Source organism: Populus nigra, chromosome 6 (assembly GCF_951802175.1).
Source record: "Populus nigra chromosome 6, ddPopNigr1.1, whole genome shotgun sequence".
In the NCBI taxonomy this organism is placed as follows: Eukaryota; Viridiplantae; Streptophyta; class Magnoliopsida; order Malpighiales; family Salicaceae; genus Populus; species Populus nigra.
Genome location: NC_084857.1, coordinates 2,482,320 through 2,499,525, shown reverse-complemented (window position 1 = coordinate 2,499,525; position 17,206 = coordinate 2,482,320). Strand labels below are relative to the sequence as shown.

The window sequence follows — 17,206 nt, the reverse complement described above, 5'->3', positions numbered from 1 at the left end:
CCAATCCTACCCGCAAACAATCTCTCAAGACAAGCCTATTGTTTCAAAGACGCCTTGTTTATTGTTATGAATGACCACTCGATTTGGCATAACGTGACTTTAGCACCCTCGCTATATTCTGGAGTCTCCTTTATTACAGTAGTCTCTTTTACCACATGCTGTCAGAATTCGGATTAATTCGTCTTCAAAGTTCAAACTATGGATGATAGACAACAAATTACAGAGACATGTCCGCTGATAAATGAGACGACCGGTCCTTGAAACATACAACGGCAGGAATCTGATGCAGCTTGTCAGATTATCTGAATAACAGTGCACGCGCTTGGAAGGGCATAATTTTCAACAATCATAGAGATGCAGATTCCAGAAGTCGAAGGCCTTTCATTGCAAAACGAAAGCCCTTTTATGCTTTCTCCTTCAAACCCCTTTATACATCAGGAGTTGCAAACTTGCAAATTGCAACCATAATCCACAACATTTACTTGACATATCCACAATAACAGAAGGAAAATGTTACATTCAAATCCTTGCATGAAGTATCGAAATATTCGATGAATATTTTGTAGTTCCCGACAGTACACAGATGTGATTAAAAAGGTGAGCATAATTTAAGCAGGCATGCTCACTGACAAATGGCATCTGAACTTATTTCCAAATTCCAACTTATTCTTAATTACTGTATCATCCTTGATATGCAAGCAAGGATATAGATTACTGTTCCTTGAATCATACGGTACAGCATGAATTTGATGCGAGTTGGCACGTTGTCAGGATAATAGCATAGATGGACGGGCACAATCTTCAACAATCATAAAGATGTAGTTTTCCAGAAGTCGATGGGCTTTCTTTGCTGGAAGTATAAGAGATTGCATGTCTTTACAAACAGGAAAACTCGCATAAATAGAATGATGGACACACCCACACATCATTGTACCATGGATTCACATGCACAACTTTTAAAGCATTAATATACAAAAGACTCACGAGACCACACACACTGACACCTGCATCCATGTAAGCGCAGGACACATGCATGCATACCAAGCTGAGTTAGAGTATACAGATGCTCACAAGCTCTAATTCTAGCAGTGGAGGATGGACATGGGGGAGGCCAGTTGCTAGATTAACAGGCGATACCAGGCACAATGTAGCGCAGGCACATTAGGTTAGACCCGAAGTAGGATACAGCTCAACATCAAACCAACCCAGCCTGATAGACAGAGCCCCGGCATGCCACAATTCACATCTAGAATCCACAATTTCAGGCGAATCAAATAAATCAAGCACAAGCACAAGCACCAACACCAGCAGCGTGGACCTGGTCCATAATTTAAGTGCTTGTCCCTAACCTCCAAAGCAGATAGCCCATCAAATCCAGGCTCAACTGTGCAATATGCATGTCTTTCCACATCAAATCTCTCTGAGGCTTGGGCTACTATTGAGACCTAGAGGGCTGTCTTGCTATTTCAACACACCCGTGTTTGCTATTTCTTCCCCTCAAAATTTTGTTGCCTTAAGTACTTGTTAATTTTTAATCAGTCTCATATCCTAGAATTGAACAGGATAAAGTTACCTTAGCGATTGGTATTTTTGCTCGTACTGAATCAATCAATGAGAAATCAACATCAGCCACAGCAATCCCTGTTGAAATGCGGTCTGCAAAGTAAAAGAGAATCAAATTAGTAATCAGTAAATTCATCAAACAAGCTAATGGGATATAAACCAAAGTACACAGCACATCCTATAAAAGCACCACAAGCTAGAGAAGAAGAAAGGAGAGTGGGAAATTATCGACGAGTCCATTGGATGAAAAAAAAACCATGTAATGCAAATAGAAATGCATTCACAATAGACTCTCCATTCTGGATACGAAGAAGCACTAGAATGAGAGACATTAATTCTCACCAGGCAATCGACCAACAACAGTTCCCCAAGGATCAATTATTAACGTGTCACCATAGCTTTCTCTTTTATCATTATGCTCTCCAGCTTGTGCAGCAGCTATTACCTGATAAAGGGGAAAGAGAATTATTACCAAGCTTGCATGGTTGACCCAAAATCATAATTCAGCTAAGATAAAAATGAATTCATACATAGCATTGAGTCTCAATTGCACGAGCACGAAGCAAAATTTCCCAGTGCGCCTGACCAGTTATTTTTGTAAAAGCAGAAGGTACTAATAAAATCTGCAAATTATAATAAATGCTTCATGTTTTACATGATAAATCATAAAAGTCAAGCTATACCATAGAGTAGAAAAAATGAATTATACCTGGGCTTCGTGCTGGAACCTGAGCTGCTGGTATAACTCTGGGAACCTCAGATCATAGCAAACTGATAAACCCAGGCGTCCAACAGGACTGTCGACTGAAACTATATCCTTCCCTGGATGCGTAATTAATATAGATCAGTTAGTCCCAGAAACTTGTGTGAAAAGGCAGTAATTAGGAGCTAGGGAGATGAAAATGCTCCTAGAAGCACGGGAAAATTTTACGAATGCATTACACATGGCTAATTCTTATTAGAAAACTCTATGAATCCAAATATTTGGATCAAAGAAAAATAAAGCATTAGAAGGTCTTCATCAAGATAATCCAGAAAGCATGCCACATTAGGCATATTGGCTGGCAGTGACTTGTTTTGCCATAGATTTGCAAGTATGAGGTTACAGAAGCACAAACGTCAAAAGTGAACCAATAAAATGCTATTTTATATCTGTCAGAAACATTTGTAGAGTGAATCAAATGCAGGTGCTGGCAGGTGATAAGATACTTGTTTATTCAACATGCAATTCAGACACACGGATGAAGAGCTCACCAGGTTCTGTAAAGCTGCTTTCCTTGTATACCCGTCCACCAGGAACATCCACATCAAACCTTAGTTTAGAAAGAAAACTTTTATTTAGCTCCCGGATGGATAAATTAAACCATGATATGCACGAATTAATATAAAAGAAAGAATCGACATAAAAACTTCGAGCAAGCAATACTCACACACTCATATACACTAAAGAACTACAGTGATAAGGGGAGAGGCATCACAACAAAACCTAGAGTTAACCATCTTACAAGTGTATTTTACTATAACTGCTTCTTATACTCCCACAGTCATCAATGATAACATGCGTGTTGCGCAAGTGTTCATCGTCAGATCCTCTCTCTTGGAATCCTCCAAGGGACAACCAAATGCCAGACTCCCTGCAATCCAAAAGACCAATCCACTTACAATTCAATAACCATAACCATAAAGCAATAAGAAAATTCTAATATTGTGCCAAAAAAGAACATGATGGTCAATGTCTATCACCTACAAATAAAATCACAAAGCAGGGAAAATAAAGCAAAATCATATATTACCTGGCCAATGAACAATACTGTTGCATAATCGGTCCATCCAAAGGCTCCGCAATGTTAACGCTTTCCCCATCCTTGTCCGCAATGAAAGAAAAACTTTCCGGGAAACAAACCAATTTTGCCCCTTCAGCCACTGCTTCCTTCACATTACAACCCCACCCCCAAAAATAAAAAAAATTAGCAGAGGAATGCTAAGCACAGTGGGAGCAAAAATAAGTATAATAATAACAAAACTGTGTGCTAATGAGAAATCAAAAGCGAGTTTACTTTGACGAGGCGAGAGCAGGTTGCGAAATTGGCAGCCAGGTCGTTGATTGACGTCATCTGAGCTGCAGCCACTCGGATTGAGTTGGATGCCATGGCTGGCTCGCTGGAAATGGTGGCACGTGATTGAACGGTCAGTGAGGTGAAGCGCGCGTGGCGTATCGGACAGGGAAGAGTTCTGTTGCTGTTTAGCCTGACGAAAAAGCGGCAGTTGTGAAGACAAAATGGCATCGTTTGGTTTGAGAGAAAAAGATCTTTCGGTGATGTTAGCTGAGAAAACAGAATTTGTTTCCTTTTACATTTTTGTCCTTGTTGTTTTGGTTTGTTTTCATAACGGTTCTATTTACTGATCTTGGCCCCCGAGGAGAGGAGTCTTTGCATTTGGCTATATTTATTTGGGCCATGCTGTAATTTCCCTTTTTATTTCACACCTTTTGATTTGATTAAAAAAAAATCATTTAAAAAAAAAAAGAAAAAAAAACATATCACCCATGGCCGAGACTACAATATTTATGAGAAAACACGTAAAAACGTCTTAGAACTGAACATTTATCTTACTAACTAAACTAAATATCAAGATTTGATTATATTGTAAATGAGCAATTCTCCTCTAAATATTATATTTTTAAATAAAAAAATATTTTTCATTTAAAAATATATTAAAATATTTTTGAAATTTTAATATTAGCACTTCAAAATTATTGAAATATACTAAAAATATATTTATTTGATATTTTTTATTTCAAAAAACAGCCGGACACAAGTGAAATCGTTTAAGTAGCTTTCACTGTCAAAATAAATAATTTTCATTGTTTTACAAATGTGTGAAATGTTATTTTTGGGCTTATTATAAGTGCTATTGACTTTCAACTTTTTTTTTAAATCAAGTATATACAAGAACCGCCTTAGCAATCCATTTCAACATGTTTTAAAACCAATAATAATCATTATCATCAATTCAACTTTTAAATATATTTTTTTAAAAATAAAAATAAATACAAAAGAAAACCAACCTTAATCATTTTCTTTTTTAACTTTACTATAAAAGGAGAAAAGAAGATGAGCAAAAGTTGCCTGAAATGATGGTTAGTTGCAAGGTCAACGTCAAAACCCTCCCACGAGGCAAGTAAATTAGAGAAACAAAAACTGAAAATCGCAGCCTAATAAGCCCATCAAGAAATCAGAGAAGAGGACCTTCTTATCATGGATTTCCATTAAAACCCAAGATTTGCTGTATAGATAATTACAGTCCTCTCTTTCCTTAACCAATCACAACTCCACAATCTCTCTGTCTCTGTCTTTCTCTCTCTAGATCTACTTTTAATACAACCTTATTTGTTGTTAGAACATCTAAAATCCCTTCCCTTGGATTCTCTCATCTAGTAAATCCTTCAAAGTTTTGGCCTTTTAGCTTTTATTTTAAGGCTTCTGCATTGAAGGATCATAAAGTTTTGTTCTTTGCCCTTTGAAATTGATGACAAGGTATGCTCAGGAACTTTTTTGATTCTCAAAAAAGAAGAAGAAAAAATTGTTTGCAATTCCTTTATCCAATTTTACTACAAACCCATGTCAAATTTGATTCCTTCAAGGGTATTTGATCTCGAGACATAATTTTTAATTGCTTGGACAGTACCCATTATCTGTTTTTTTCCTTTTTGTTTTATGTTTCAGGGTGATGGTGTCTGCAATTTGATTGACCAGAATCCCTCAAGGCAACTACATATAGATTCCCAAGGTGTGTTAAAGAATTATCGTCGGATAGCTTATAATGTACGATGATTGTAAGTTTTGGGTCCTTTTCATCGCATGCCTCTTAATCATTAAAATGTTCGATTTGATGGTGCTTGCATTTGATAATTGTCTCAAAATTGAAACTTCTCTCTCAAATATCGTGGTCATGCCATGATGACATAATTTTGGTTTTGCATGTCCTAAACTCCGCATAATGCAGTTTATGGATGTTCAAATTCACTTGGTTTACTAGATTGATGGTGTGTTGAAATTTGAATTTTTGTTAAGCCCATATTGTGCAGTTTCTGGACCTGCACAGAAATGAGTTTGTTGTATCTTGAATCTCTGATGAGGTAATGCTTCTTGCGTTTTGGTTCCTCCCTAAATGTCATGCTATGTAGTTTATGCACAATTCATCATTTGTTGTATTGTGAAATACTTGTCAGATCTATGGCCCGTGGATTTACATACAAAATCATTAATGCAAGTTTTTGGACATACTCGTTGGTTTCATAATAGTGTACCCTCTGCAGATTAATGGTGTCTGCATTCAATGCGGGTTTGATTTCTGATACATCTGTTGCGGGATTAGAGATTGGTGAGAAACAAGATCCAAGAACAGTCTCTTATATACTTATCGATACTGATTCAAGGAATAGTTTGATTTCTGGGTTATTTGGGAGAGAATATGTGAGTGATGGTTTCGACGTCATTGATGAGAATTGTTTCACCCTGTTGGAAGCCTTCCGTCGAGGGTGAAAATTCCAGTAATGGTGGGGATGCTGCTGGTAGAGCTGAGGGCTTGTTATGGTACAAAGATTCAGGTCAGCATGTTAATGGGGAATTTTCAATGGCAGTAATTCAAGCGAACAATCTATTGGAAGACTATAGTCAACTTGAATCGGGGCCAATGAGCTCAGTTGACCCAAGTCCTCAAGGAACATTTGTTGGAGTCTATGATGGCCATGGAGGTCCAGAAGCTGCCCGGTTTGTAAATGAACGCCTTTTCGAAAACATCAAGAGTAAGTTTTTATTACTCATCTATGATGAACTTCATTCTTATTCAAATGATTGTATCATGTCATTCATTGAATCCGAATCTGGTCTGTTGATTTTTCTATGATTGGTCCGTGATTATCATTGGTGAAATCTAGATGATTTGTTTTCCATTCATCTTGATGTTTGGGCTATTTGGAAGCTCATGAGTATGATAGATAATTGCTCTTTGTGTTTTACCCCCTCAAGTACTATACATCCACCATCAAGATTCTTCTGGGGCCACATTTTCTTGAAAAACATGCTTTTGCATGATCAGGTTAAAACAAATTATCTAAGTGATTTTTGGATATTTTAAAGAATCTTTTTACTTGGATTTCGATCAGGGACAGAAAGAGTTTCAGAATATGTGCAAGTTATATAAGATTAATGGAAATTCAAAATTGATATCAGCTGGAAAGATCTTTTCTAGATATATATATGTTGTATTAGATTGATGGAAAGTCAAAACTAACTCCAACTTAAACAATCTTTTTAGAATAATTACAATGGATGCATCAACTCCTTCATGTTCCGAGCTTGAAAACTTCATTTTTCCTGTTCCGGCACCTCCTTTACAATGAGTTGCTAGAGTACTTGTTATTGCCATAATTCATAATGCAGACTACCTTTCCAATGTCATTGGTGTATTATATGTGGGTGTTTTATTATCTTCTGGATATGTGGATTGTGGATTTTGGGGTATTGTTCAATTTCAGTGGAGAGTCTTGGGTGGTTGTGCAGAAGGTGGCAGACTAATTGTCTCTGACTTGGTTTTGGGGTATCTCTGTTGGTTCTGGGGGAGGAAAGAGTTTAGGACTCCATGGTTTTGCATCTTCCGTGCTGTTTTTTGTTGTACTTGGTCAGAGTGTTCAGAAATTTATACTCTCTGAAACAATTTTTATGGGACTGGATAGTTTTTCTTTCTTCCCTGTGGTGTCGGGCTTCAGGTGCTTTTAGGGGTGTTTCCTAATTGGAAATCGAGTGGGATTGGGCTGGTTTATTATGATTGGTTTTCTTTTCTGAGTTTCCTTTCTTTGGAGGATAGCTTATTCTTCTTCAAGTTTTTCTATTTGTTTGATTGATGTCTTAATACAATTTTCTTTTATCCAAAAAAATACTTTTCTGCCTAGTTTTACTTCCTGTTTATATCGCTAATGCACATGTTTACTGACTTGACAGCTATTCATGGTGCAGAATTCACGTCAGAAAGCAATGGAATGTCAGCAGATGTTATCAACAAAGCATTTTTGGCAACAGAAGAGGAATTTCTCTCTCTAGTGAAGAACCAGTGGCTACAGAAGCCACAGATTGCTTCTGTTGGTGCTTGTTGTTTGGTAGGTGTAGTATGCAGTGGTGTTCTCTACATTGCAAATGCAGGAGATTCCCGGGCAGTGTTAGGAAGATTGGAAAGGGCCTTTAAGGAGATCAAAGCAGTTCAGTTATCATATGAACATAATGCAAGTATAGAATCTGTGAGAGAGGAGTTGCATTCATTGCACCCCGATGATCCACATATTGTTGTTCTAAAGAACAAGGTTTGGCGTGTGAAGGGTCTGATTCAGGTGACCTTTTCTATGTTCCACTAGGTTCCTGGAGTTTTCTTATTATTTCTATGATGATAAATGGTGGGATTTTATATTCTTGATTATTGATACTACGATCTAATCTATTGGCAAATCTTTGTTTCTTCCACAGATCTCAAGATCTATAGGTGATGCCTATTTGAAAAGGGCGGAGTATAACAGAGAGCCTCTGTTAGCCAAATTTAGATTGCCTGAACCCTTCAATAAACCGATTCTTAAAGCTGAGCCAACAATTTTAGTGCAGAAACTCTACCCTGAAGATCAGTTTCTTATCTTTGCATCAGATGGCCTGTGGGAGCACCTAAGCAATCAGGAGGCAGTTGACTTTGTCCACAGCTGTCCACGTAATGTAGGATTGCTGTTTATGATTTCACCTTTATTTTGCCTTCATGTCACTTGCTGTGTTTATGGCTGTCTGTAATCAAGTTCAGGGAACGATGACTTCTAGAACTTTCAGAATCATCCTTTCCTCTGCTTATGAAGAGACCTCAACTTGTCCTTGTTTTTGCAGGGTGTTGCAAGGAAACTTCTCAAAGCTGCGCTTCGTGAAGCAGCGAAGAAAAGAGAAATGAGGTATTCAGACTTGAAAAAGATTGATCGTGGTGTCAGGAGACATTTTCATGACGATATCACAGTCATTGTTTTGTTTCTTGATTCGAATCTTGTCAGTCGCAGCTCCTTCCGCGGGCCCCTAATTTCCATCAAGGGAGGTTATGGTGTCTCTGGAAATGGCAACACTTAGCTCGAGAATTCTTGCACTCTATCCCCATTTCTTCGTTTGTATTGAGAAACAATTTTTTCTTTGAAGAGGAGAGAGCTTAAAGAATCCCACCCCCCCTTGTTTTTTCAATTGTATAGCCACGCATCTCAGAAGCCTACTTTAATTTGTTGAAAGACCTCCTTAGGTAAGTATAGTTGATGCCATGACAGAGAGATACCTCAGCAAAAGCCTTTGTTAGTAGCTGTCTGGTTGTTGGCATATGATACTTGATAATCTATAGTCTTCCTCAACTGCCTTGAGAACCAGAAAAAATAACCCCGTTTAGAGTGAAATTCACAATATTGTTCAGTTTTAGTTCACAGAGTTTTCGTTTTTTGTGTGAATCTGGGTCTGCCATCTGGCCTTTTTCAAGCCTGCCGTGTATTTTCTCCTTCAGATTTCCTTGACTAGTACTACAGTCGGAAATTATTGCGTGTCGTCTGATTGTGCTTCTCTTTTTTTAACCGTGGGAATCCTGGGGCTAGCTTTTTTAACGAAATGATATGATAAAGTGGGGAGTAAATCCACTTGCTTGTCACAATCTCCTTTTGCATAAAGAAATATTCAGTTATTATTAAGATTAATTCGGTGTTATTTAAATTAACTTAGATATGTAAAAAAAATAACTTGATGATTGTTAAAATGTAATTTTACTAAAAAAATTTCAAAAGAAATATATTGAATTAATCCAAGTTAATTTATGTTAATCTATTAAATTCATAACTTGTATCATGAGGTTCTCATAATCATGTAGAAATTGAATCAAAATAAATTATAAAACTCAATTCTGAATGAACTAAATGCTAGAGAATAAAATTTATAAAAATAATTAAAAAAATATCCAAAAAAAAATAACTCGAGTCAATCCATCAAACCTACAACCTGACTTATGTGATTGAGACAACTCTATAAAAAAATTATAAAACTTAATTTTTAATTAATTCATATTAAAAGATAAAAATAAAATAAAAATCAATTAAAAAAATCATCTCGTGCATGATTTTATAAGCATGGGATACCACCTTCTAAAATGAAAAGCATGGCTGTGCTGTTTGTACCTTGATACAGAATTGTGCCACCCATATCAATAATGGTCCTAGCCCATGGTTATAAATTATAGTGATCTGAGATAGACCGGAAAGGAGGACAAGATCTGCCCTGTATATGGTCCTCCTAGCACAGGAACCGCATGGGTAAATTCAGTGGCAACAAGAAAATTTACTTGTAGGTTTGTTGATGTTTTTGCAGTGTCTTGATGTACCTATATCTCGATTGATACTAGCTTCCACTAAAAATATTATATTTTACCGTGGATTAAATAAAAATATATATATCTATAACTCAGTTTAGGATTCTCCGAAGCAAGCTTCCTTCCGTGTGTTTTAAATGCAAGAACCTAACTACCTTTCAAAAAACCAACCGATCGACGAACAATGGCGCATTACTGCCTATGAACTATTTCAGTAGTTCATCACCGCTGACATCCTCAAAACATCCTTCTCTTCGTTTAACTTTCGATCTGACCTCCAAGAAAACAGCAAGATTCTTAAACGCTAATGCCTTAAACTAAGCAAAAACAGAACCAGTTCCATATCTGCAACAAGGGCATGCCACTTGTCCTTACATGTGCATGCTTGCATTAATTAGATTGGTGGTTAGTGTTTCTGTTTGGCTGCTTTCTTGCTGAGAGAAGGAAAGATAAATAGTTTTTCCATTTGGCAATCAAATAGGGCAGAGTGTTTTTCCATTCTTTTTGCGGATTTTAAGGGTTTTTTTCCTTCTCAAAATTCTGTACAGAGGTGCGAAAGAAGTTCTTTCACCAGCTCTTACTTCTAATCCAGACCCTCCACCAGTTTTTTATGGAATAACAAGGTATGTTCTCGTTTACTTCACTTGCTTACAAATTTACAATGCTAGTATGATAAAATGGAATAATTGCTGAATTTTTTTATCCTTTGTCAATGCATTTTCTTCCTATAAAGGTAAAAATTAACAAGCAATTCATCTTTACCATGGTGTGTGTTGCATTTTCTATGTTTTAGTTGTGCATATAGTACGTGTGTCCTTATGCACCGCGTACTTGGATTGCCCGGAATTGCAAGGTTATTTCGACAAGATAGGCCTGCCTGGTGCAAGGAGAAAGAGTATCCTGCTATCAAGGTAGAGCTGGGTGATAATCCCAATTATTGGTGTTGTCTTCTTTCCTGGGTTGTTATGCAAGATCGTTATGCAGGTGCCTTCACTGGAACATAATAATGAAGTGAAAGGAGTGTCTCTTGATTTGATTAAATGTATCGACAGTCACTTTGATGGTCTATCATTTTTTTCTCATGTAAGATTCAGAGCACTCTCTATATCTCGTGTTTGATCCCTTCATTGAAATATATAATTGTTGTTCAGACTGTGAACCAGAGGATCCTGCAAAGAAAGAATTTGCAGAGGAGTTGTTTTCCTGCTCTGGTTCATTCAGCAAATCCATAAATTCCACATTCATAGGTGAAGCAGATGAAGCTGGTGAGTGTAATGCTTGCTGCCTTTGATGTTCCTTTGTCTGCTACAAACACGAATAAAGTGTGTGAATTGCCCCAGGTGCTGCATTTGATTTTATTGAAGTGGCCCTTTTTCCTTGGCCAGTTCAGTCTCGTAAGAAAAAAGTCTTGCGTGTCCTGTGACAGTTACACCTGCTATCTGCTACAAGCTAACTCGAGTTTTTTTTCCATCAAGTGTAGTATAATAATGCTTTATCTTTCGGTGAAAGTTCATACTCGAATCTATTTTATTTTTGTATACAGTTGAAATCTGAATAATGCTCTGATATGTACAGGTGGATATAGCTTATGCTCCTTTTATTGAAAGATTTCAGCCAAACTTGTTGGAATTTAAGAAGTACGCCGTCGCTGCTGGAGGCCTAAACTGGCTACTTGGATTGAGGTAAGCCTAATCTGTCTTCTATTCTATTAGCTGATGTCATCTTGTCAAGGTCTACTCTGCTGTGGACATCTAAGTGATTACTACATGGAGGAGACAGTTCTGTCGAGTCATAATTTTCTTATACAAATAGAAGTACTTGTCCTGTTTCGAAAGACCAAAATTACCTCATGGTTCAACAACTGAAACATTGTGAAAACACAAGTTGCTTATACACTGACTTGTCCCTTATAACAACATCAAAATTATTCCTGTGTAGGAGATGAACAAAATCTAGGCTTACAACCAAGCCAGGCGCAATCCAAAGCAGCCCGTGGAAACCTACAAGAAACGCTTTGCGGTATGGCCACTAGATTATGACCAGAAGCTGGTTTCCTGAAATGTTAAGGATTGTAAGAAATGATAAAAAGAGTAGCGGATTCCCCTCTCTTACCATGTTTCTTGTGCAAGCTCATCTTTGAAACCTTGGCATTCCATCTCTATCATAGAATATAAAAAATTAAGTGCAGATTTCCCAGTAGTAGCTCCAGTATTTCTTTCATGACAAATCATGCAGCGGATGGAATATCATCTGAGAAGACTGGGACCAGTGTTTCTATATTTTTGTTTTGAAGTATGCAAAATCTGGAACCCTTGTGATCATCAGTGTTTTCTGATATTGATAAGCACCCTTCTCTCCTTTTCTTTTATTTTCTTTTTGATGGATTATAAGCACCCACCCTTTTTTTTTATATTCTATTATAAGACGGAAATATTGATCATAAGCATCTATGAATACATACGTTTCCGAAGCCTGTGGCTTGTGTTCCTAAAGGCATTTAAGAAAAATGGTAGCTAATAACCCCTACTCTAGCAATGTTTCTTGTGCAGGTTATATTTCAATGGACCCCCACTACAATACCCAGGGATGCTTCTCGTTTATATATCCATGTCGTGGTAATGTGTTCAGCGTAACCAGTATGAGCATTCTCTAAATGAGATCACAAACATACCGCGGCAGGAAAAAATACACCATGGTTTCTGCTTGTTTTTTCAGCAAGCAAGGGCAGCCTAAAACAACCCAAATATTGCTGAGTGCTAGCTACAGTATCAGCCTCGTCAACATGTGGCACCGCAGATGCTAGAGTAGAAGATCTGAAGGAGGTTCTTATCGTTTACAAAGCAACATTTTGCAATGTCATGTAAAAGCCTCCACATGCATCAGGTTCGAGACGGCTGTCAATGTTATCACTTTTAAACTTGCAACACGAAGATTGATTCGCGGTGTAATGGTAACTCTCTTGATTTGATGATCCTGTCTTGGTTCTACATCGAAAGGATAAATCATCGTCTAATGACTTCCATTAGAGATTAGTAAACAACTTGAGATCAATCATCACTGTGACTCAATTCTAGCAATATGCTGAAATGCCACAAGCCATGAGAATGATGTGATCATAAGATTGCAATCTTCGTATTGCAATGTCTTGTAAAAGCCTCCACATGCATCAGGTTCGAGTACGGTTGTCAATGTTATCACTTCCGAACTTGCAACACGAAGATTGATTCGCAGTGTAATGGTAACTCTCTTGATTTGGTGATCCTGTCTTGGTTCTACATCACAAGAATAAATAAATCATCGTCTAATGACTTCCATTAGAGATTAGTAAACAACTTGAGATCACTCATCACTGTGACTCAATGCTGGCAATATGCTGAAATGCCATAGGCCATAAGAATGATGTGATCATAAGATTGCAATCTTCGTATTGCAATGTCTTGTAAAAGCCTCCACATGCATAAGGTGTCAATGTTATCACTTCCAAACTTGCAACAAAAAGATTGATTCGCGGTGTAATGGTAATTCTCTTGATTTGGTGATCCTGTCTTGGTTCTACATCACAAGGATAAATCATCGTCTAATGACTTCCATTAGAGATTAGAAAACAATTTGAGATCAGTCATTACTGTGACTCAATTCAGGCAATATGCTGAAATGCCACAAGCCATAAGAATGATGTGATCATAACATTGCATCTCACTGGAGTATTATCCGCAAGAGCATCTCAGATAAAAGTTACAAACTTGACAAAAACATCGGATAAATTATTGAAGTTCTTAATTCTCTGTAATTCTTGTTTCTTGTTTACATTGGAATGGACGATATATTTTTTTCAGCTCCATCACGAATAAATTACAATGTGATACTACCAGCATCCACTCATGGCATCAATGATCCAGGAGGCAGATCAACACTATCAATGGCTCTGATCAGGCTTTTTCTGTTTCAACTTTCAACATCTACCTCCTCACAATTCTTCGGTATAACAAACTAACATGAAGCCTTTGAGATTTTAAAAACACTAGAAAAGGCCCTAAAAGGACAGGGAGTCTGCCTCCACACCAGATGCAAACTTAATATGAGGAACTTCCCAAGAAAAAAGAAACATCTTCCCCCCTAATCGCCACCTACTTGAGGAACTCAATCAGTGATTAAGCATTAAAACGGGATATGTATAAAGTGTCTGTATCATCCACATGCATCCTCGGGAGCATGCATAAGCAATGCAGAGCACGGCTGCTAAACTACTTCAGCAATACTTTCCATATCTTACTCACATATACAGCTAAAGACCATACAGAAAGACCTGCTGAGATATAAAGCAAAATGACACCAGAAGGTACTAAAATCCCTGGTCCTTCAAGACTGCACAAGAAAGAAAAAGACAAGGAAACAAAGAAATTGTAAGATACAGGGAATGACAAAAAAAATTCTGAGACACTAATCTCCAAGTTGAAGCAGGAAGAACAATGTGAAAGAAAAATAGGTGGGACCTGCTGTCTCGAGCAGCCAAAAGGATAGTTAGTGAAATCATCTGGGTAGCAGTTTTCCACTTCCCTAAGCTATTTACAGCAACAGCCTGAGAACAGGAATCGTTCTTGGTATATAAATCACAGTTAATAGTAAAGCATTTGTTCTTAGCAGCTAAATTTTTTTGACAGGTTTGAAAAGAAATGAGGTAGTTGAGGATCTTGTACAATAACAGACAAACCTCTAAAAGTTGGGTATTCCGTGAAGCAGCCCATTCTCTAACTGCAGACATGGTTATCTACAAACAAAAGGCAACTCAATTGGTCAGATCAAATCATACATGACCCCGTAACATCACACAAGAATGAATGTTTACCTGAAGGAAGAAAAAAGAAAATGAAAAATAAAAATAAAAATTGGATAAAATAGCATGTGACATAGGCACTTGGGAAACTAAGGCATGCTATTGGCATGTGGGAATGGAGGGGGTTAGGAAACATAACAAAATAAAGTAAATTACAAAATCAATGATTCATCGATGCAATTGTCTATGATTGAAGATGATTGACATTATTCACAATCACAATAAAAACAGACTACCATTGAGTTCCTCACAAACCTCAATCAAAAGGGACTTGCAACAAACCCCAAAGAACATATGAAAATGAATCATTAAACTCCAATGAGCAAATGCCACACAAAACATGATCTTATTGTTGGTTATGGAGATGAAAGAATTACAGGTAAGAGGCAATAAGAATATATGCATTACCTCCCGGCCAATAATTGCAGTTGCGGGTACAGTGAACAGCCAAGGTAGTTCTCCTGACATTGCAACTTCCAAAGGTCTAGAACATAATAAGATCAAGGCGGCGGCAACCATAAGCTGCGTTTAATACAGAAGAATCAAATAAGAAATCTCAAATAATTCTCACAAGTTACATGAACCACGCATAGTAATCCCACTAGGCTTGAAAAAACACAATACCTTATCAGCTACCGGATCCAAAAAAGCACCAAAAGCCGTGCCTAACTTCATCTGAAACACAACGAAGCGTTTAGCTTTAACCAATTACATAATAATATCAAAATAAAATTTACTCTCTCTTTCTAATCAAACAAAAGACTACACCTTTCGTGCAAGGTACCCGTCAAGCCAATCAGTGATTGCTGCAACAATAAAAATACTTGTTGTAGCAGTTCTTCCCCACCAACTATCCGCATAAAATGCTACGGCACAAAAATTACAGCGTCAGACCCCTCTAATTGAAGTACCATTTAAAAATTATTTCTGGAAGTAAAAAATATTCAAAGGGAATTTAGAACTGAAAGCAAAATTCAAAATAAATTCAAAAATCATGCGCGTTTTAACCACCAAAAAAATAAACTAATTTCATGCCTCCAATAAATTGCAAAAAAAAAAATCAAAAAGATATTTCCATTATAAAATCCACTACTCAAACTGCATTTCTAATTTTTTACAACAAAAATCGCCAAATTGCCATAAAAAATTCAAATACGTTAACCAATATAAACAAAATCACAAGACCTAAAAGTAATAATAAACACAAGTAAGCATTGCGGGAAAAAAACAAAACGGTGCGTACTAGCAACAAGTAGCGGCACAGCAGCGACGCGACCGAGGGTTAAAACGGTAGGCAAAGTTAGAAATTTAGAATGTTGCTGTTGTTGATTGTGAATCTGCATAGACGGTGATGCTGACAGCGGTTGATCTTGGCTGTCATGGTTATACCAACCTACATCGTCGATTTTATTCTCGGATCCCATATCGGACATGAAACCCGACCCGGGAGAAGAAGCTAAAGGCGGCGAATCGGGTCTGGAGAAGCGAGTGGAGGAACTAGAGTTGCGAGAGGGCAATGAAAGGCATCCACGAAACGTAAATCCTAGAGAGTTTTTATTACTTCTATTATTATTACTAGTGGTGTTATAATGGTAATAACAGGGGGTACTTTTATTATTATTCTTATTTGAAAGAGAGGTGTGCGCAGGGTGTTAACGTGCGCCAACTTTTATTGCTATTTATGGGTAGAGAGAGAGAGTAAGGAGTGAGAAATGTGGTGAGGTTGGTGGCGGAGGTGATGGTTATTGTGTGAGCTATTTTTTTTTGTGGTGAAGGAGTGAAACTGCCGTGCCTAGTTTAAGGGTTGGCATGGTGGTGGTGGAGACGGTGGTGATGAATTGGGAAGGGATTTGAATTCTTTTATTTTTGAGCTGGGATTTTAATTTGAGGGGGTGGATTTTGGGTTTTCAGTTTGGAAGTTGGCTTCGTCTCGGTCCTGAGTCGGTGGGTGGATTCTAGAATTTCATCGGCTTTCTTTAATGCCGTTTAGCTTTTAATTTTTATTTTTTATAGTCCATGTATTGTACAGTGTATGTCTGTTTAGTCCCTGTACTCTGACTGCATCAGTCAAGTCCCGAAACTAGGCACCTTGATGTGTCGTTTTAGTCATGGCACCGGAGAGGAAAGCACTTGATAACTTCACTCGTATCGTAATGATAACAAAAATATCTGTTTCGTGTATTTATTAGAGGACAATTTTGTCCCGTTCGATTGAGTTCTATTTCCTACGATTGTATCTGCTCGCCGGGCATGTATTAGAAGATTCTTTAGATATTAGGTCTCACTTGGTAGCATATCAATGAAATGATAGCATTTCTATCTGCATCAACGACTTGTTTGGTATGCAATTGCAAGAATGAAAAGGAAAGCTACAAGTGACAGTAACATGATAAA

At 37.4% G+C, this 17,206-nt stretch overlaps 3 protein-coding genes and 1 pseudogene across 7 annotated transcripts; 2 read left to right on the top strand and 2 right to left on the bottom strand.

Annotated features, from left to right (window-relative positions):
- Positions 1–497: 497 nt before the first annotated feature.
- LOC133696350 (deaminated glutathione amidase, chloroplastic/cytosolic-like) lies at positions 498–3,911 on the bottom strand. Its single transcript, XM_062118523.1, has 9 exons — positions 3,621–3,911; positions 3,357–3,493; positions 3,069–3,197; positions 2,818–2,876; positions 2,273–2,385; positions 2,094–2,186; positions 1,906–2,008; positions 1,574–1,656; positions 498–850 (listed from the first exon to the last, which is right to left on the bottom strand). The coding sequence occupies exons 1-9, from the start codon at positions 3,846–3,848 to the stop codon at positions 809–811; spliced, it is 987 nt and encodes a 328-aa protein (XP_061974507.1). The 5' UTR covers positions 3,849–3,911; the 3' UTR covers positions 498–808.
- Positions 3,912–4,696: 785 nt separating this feature from the next.
- On the top strand, positions 4,697–9,101 carry LOC133697817 (probable protein phosphatase 2C 38). 5 transcript variants are annotated; one of them, XM_062120615.1, is made up of 7 exons: positions 4,708–5,099; positions 5,289–5,352; positions 5,651–5,701; positions 5,882–6,370; positions 7,566–7,948; positions 8,082–8,318; positions 8,481–9,101. In XM_062120615.1, the coding sequence occupies exons 4-7, from the start codon at positions 6,046–6,048 to the stop codon at positions 8,709–8,711; spliced, it is 1,176 nt and encodes a 391-aa protein (XP_061976599.1). In that variant the 5' UTR covers positions 4,708–5,099; positions 5,289–5,352; positions 5,651–5,701; positions 5,882–6,045; the 3' UTR covers positions 8,712–9,101. The 5 variants fall into 5 exon arrangements, with proteins under 5 accessions (XP_061976600.1, XP_061976596.1, XP_061976599.1 ...); XM_062120616.1 differs by lacking the exon at positions 5,651–5,701 and having other exon boundaries at positions 4,697–5,099; positions 7,581–7,948; XM_062120612.1 differs by lacking the exon at positions 5,651–5,701 and having other exon boundaries at positions 4,697–5,099.
- An 875-nt stretch (positions 9,102–9,976) lies between these two features.
- LOC133696495 (protein IN2-1 homolog B-like) lies at positions 9,977–13,517 on the top strand (annotated as a pseudogene).
- A 204-nt stretch (positions 13,518–13,721) lies between these two features.
- On the bottom strand, positions 13,722–16,765 carry LOC133697819 (CDP-diacylglycerol--glycerol-3-phosphate 3-phosphatidyltransferase 2-like). Its single transcript, XM_062120619.1, has 7 exons — positions 16,056–16,765; positions 15,581–15,678; positions 15,437–15,487; positions 15,221–15,334; positions 14,690–14,746; positions 14,472–14,557; positions 13,722–14,343 (listed from the first exon to the last, which is right to left on the bottom strand). The coding sequence occupies exons 1-7, from the start codon at positions 16,243–16,245 to the stop codon at positions 14,223–14,225; spliced, it is 717 nt and encodes a 238-aa protein (XP_061976603.1). The 5' UTR covers positions 16,246–16,765; the 3' UTR covers positions 13,722–14,222.
- Positions 16,766–17,206: the final 441 nt, after the last annotated feature.

Excerpts from the sequence above, each read along its gene's own strand:
- LOC133697817 (XM_062120612.1), top strand. The coding sequence starts at position 6,046 with ATGGTTTCGACGTCATTGATGAGAATTGTTTCACCCTGTTGGAAGCCT. Across the intron at positions 6,371-7,565 it reads CCTTTTCGAAAACATCAAGA|CTATTCATGGTGCAGAATTC; the intron begins GTAAGTTTTTAT and ends CTGACTTGACAG. Across the intron at positions 8,319-8,480 it reads TCCACAGCTGTCCACGTAAT|GGTGTTGCAAGGAAACTTCT; the intron begins GTAGGATTGCTG and ends TTGTTTTTGCAG.
- LOC133697819 (XM_062120619.1), bottom strand. The coding sequence starts at position 16,245 with ATGTCCGATATGGGATCCGAGAATAAAATCGACGATGTAGGTTGGTAT. Across the intron at positions 15,335-15,436 it reads TGGATCCGGTAGCTGATAAG|CTTATGGTTGCCGCCGCCTT; the intron begins GTATTGTGTTTT and ends TATTAAACGCAG. Across the intron at positions 14,344-14,471 it reads TTGGCTGCTCGAGACAGCAG|TCTTGAAGGACCAGGGATTT; the intron begins GTCCCACCTATT and ends TTTCTTGTGCAG.
- LOC133696350 (XM_062118523.1), bottom strand. The coding sequence starts at position 3,848 with ATGCCATTTTGTCTTCACAACTGCCGCTTTTTCGTCAGGCTAAACAGC. Across the intron at positions 2,877-3,068 it reads AGTTATAGTAAAATACACTT|GTTTGATGTGGATGTTCCTG; the intron begins GTAAGATGGTTA and ends TTCTAAACTAAG. Across the intron at positions 2,009-2,093 it reads CAATTGAGACTCAATGCTAT|GTAATAGCTGCTGCACAAGC; the intron begins GTATGAATTCAT and ends CCCCTTTATCAG.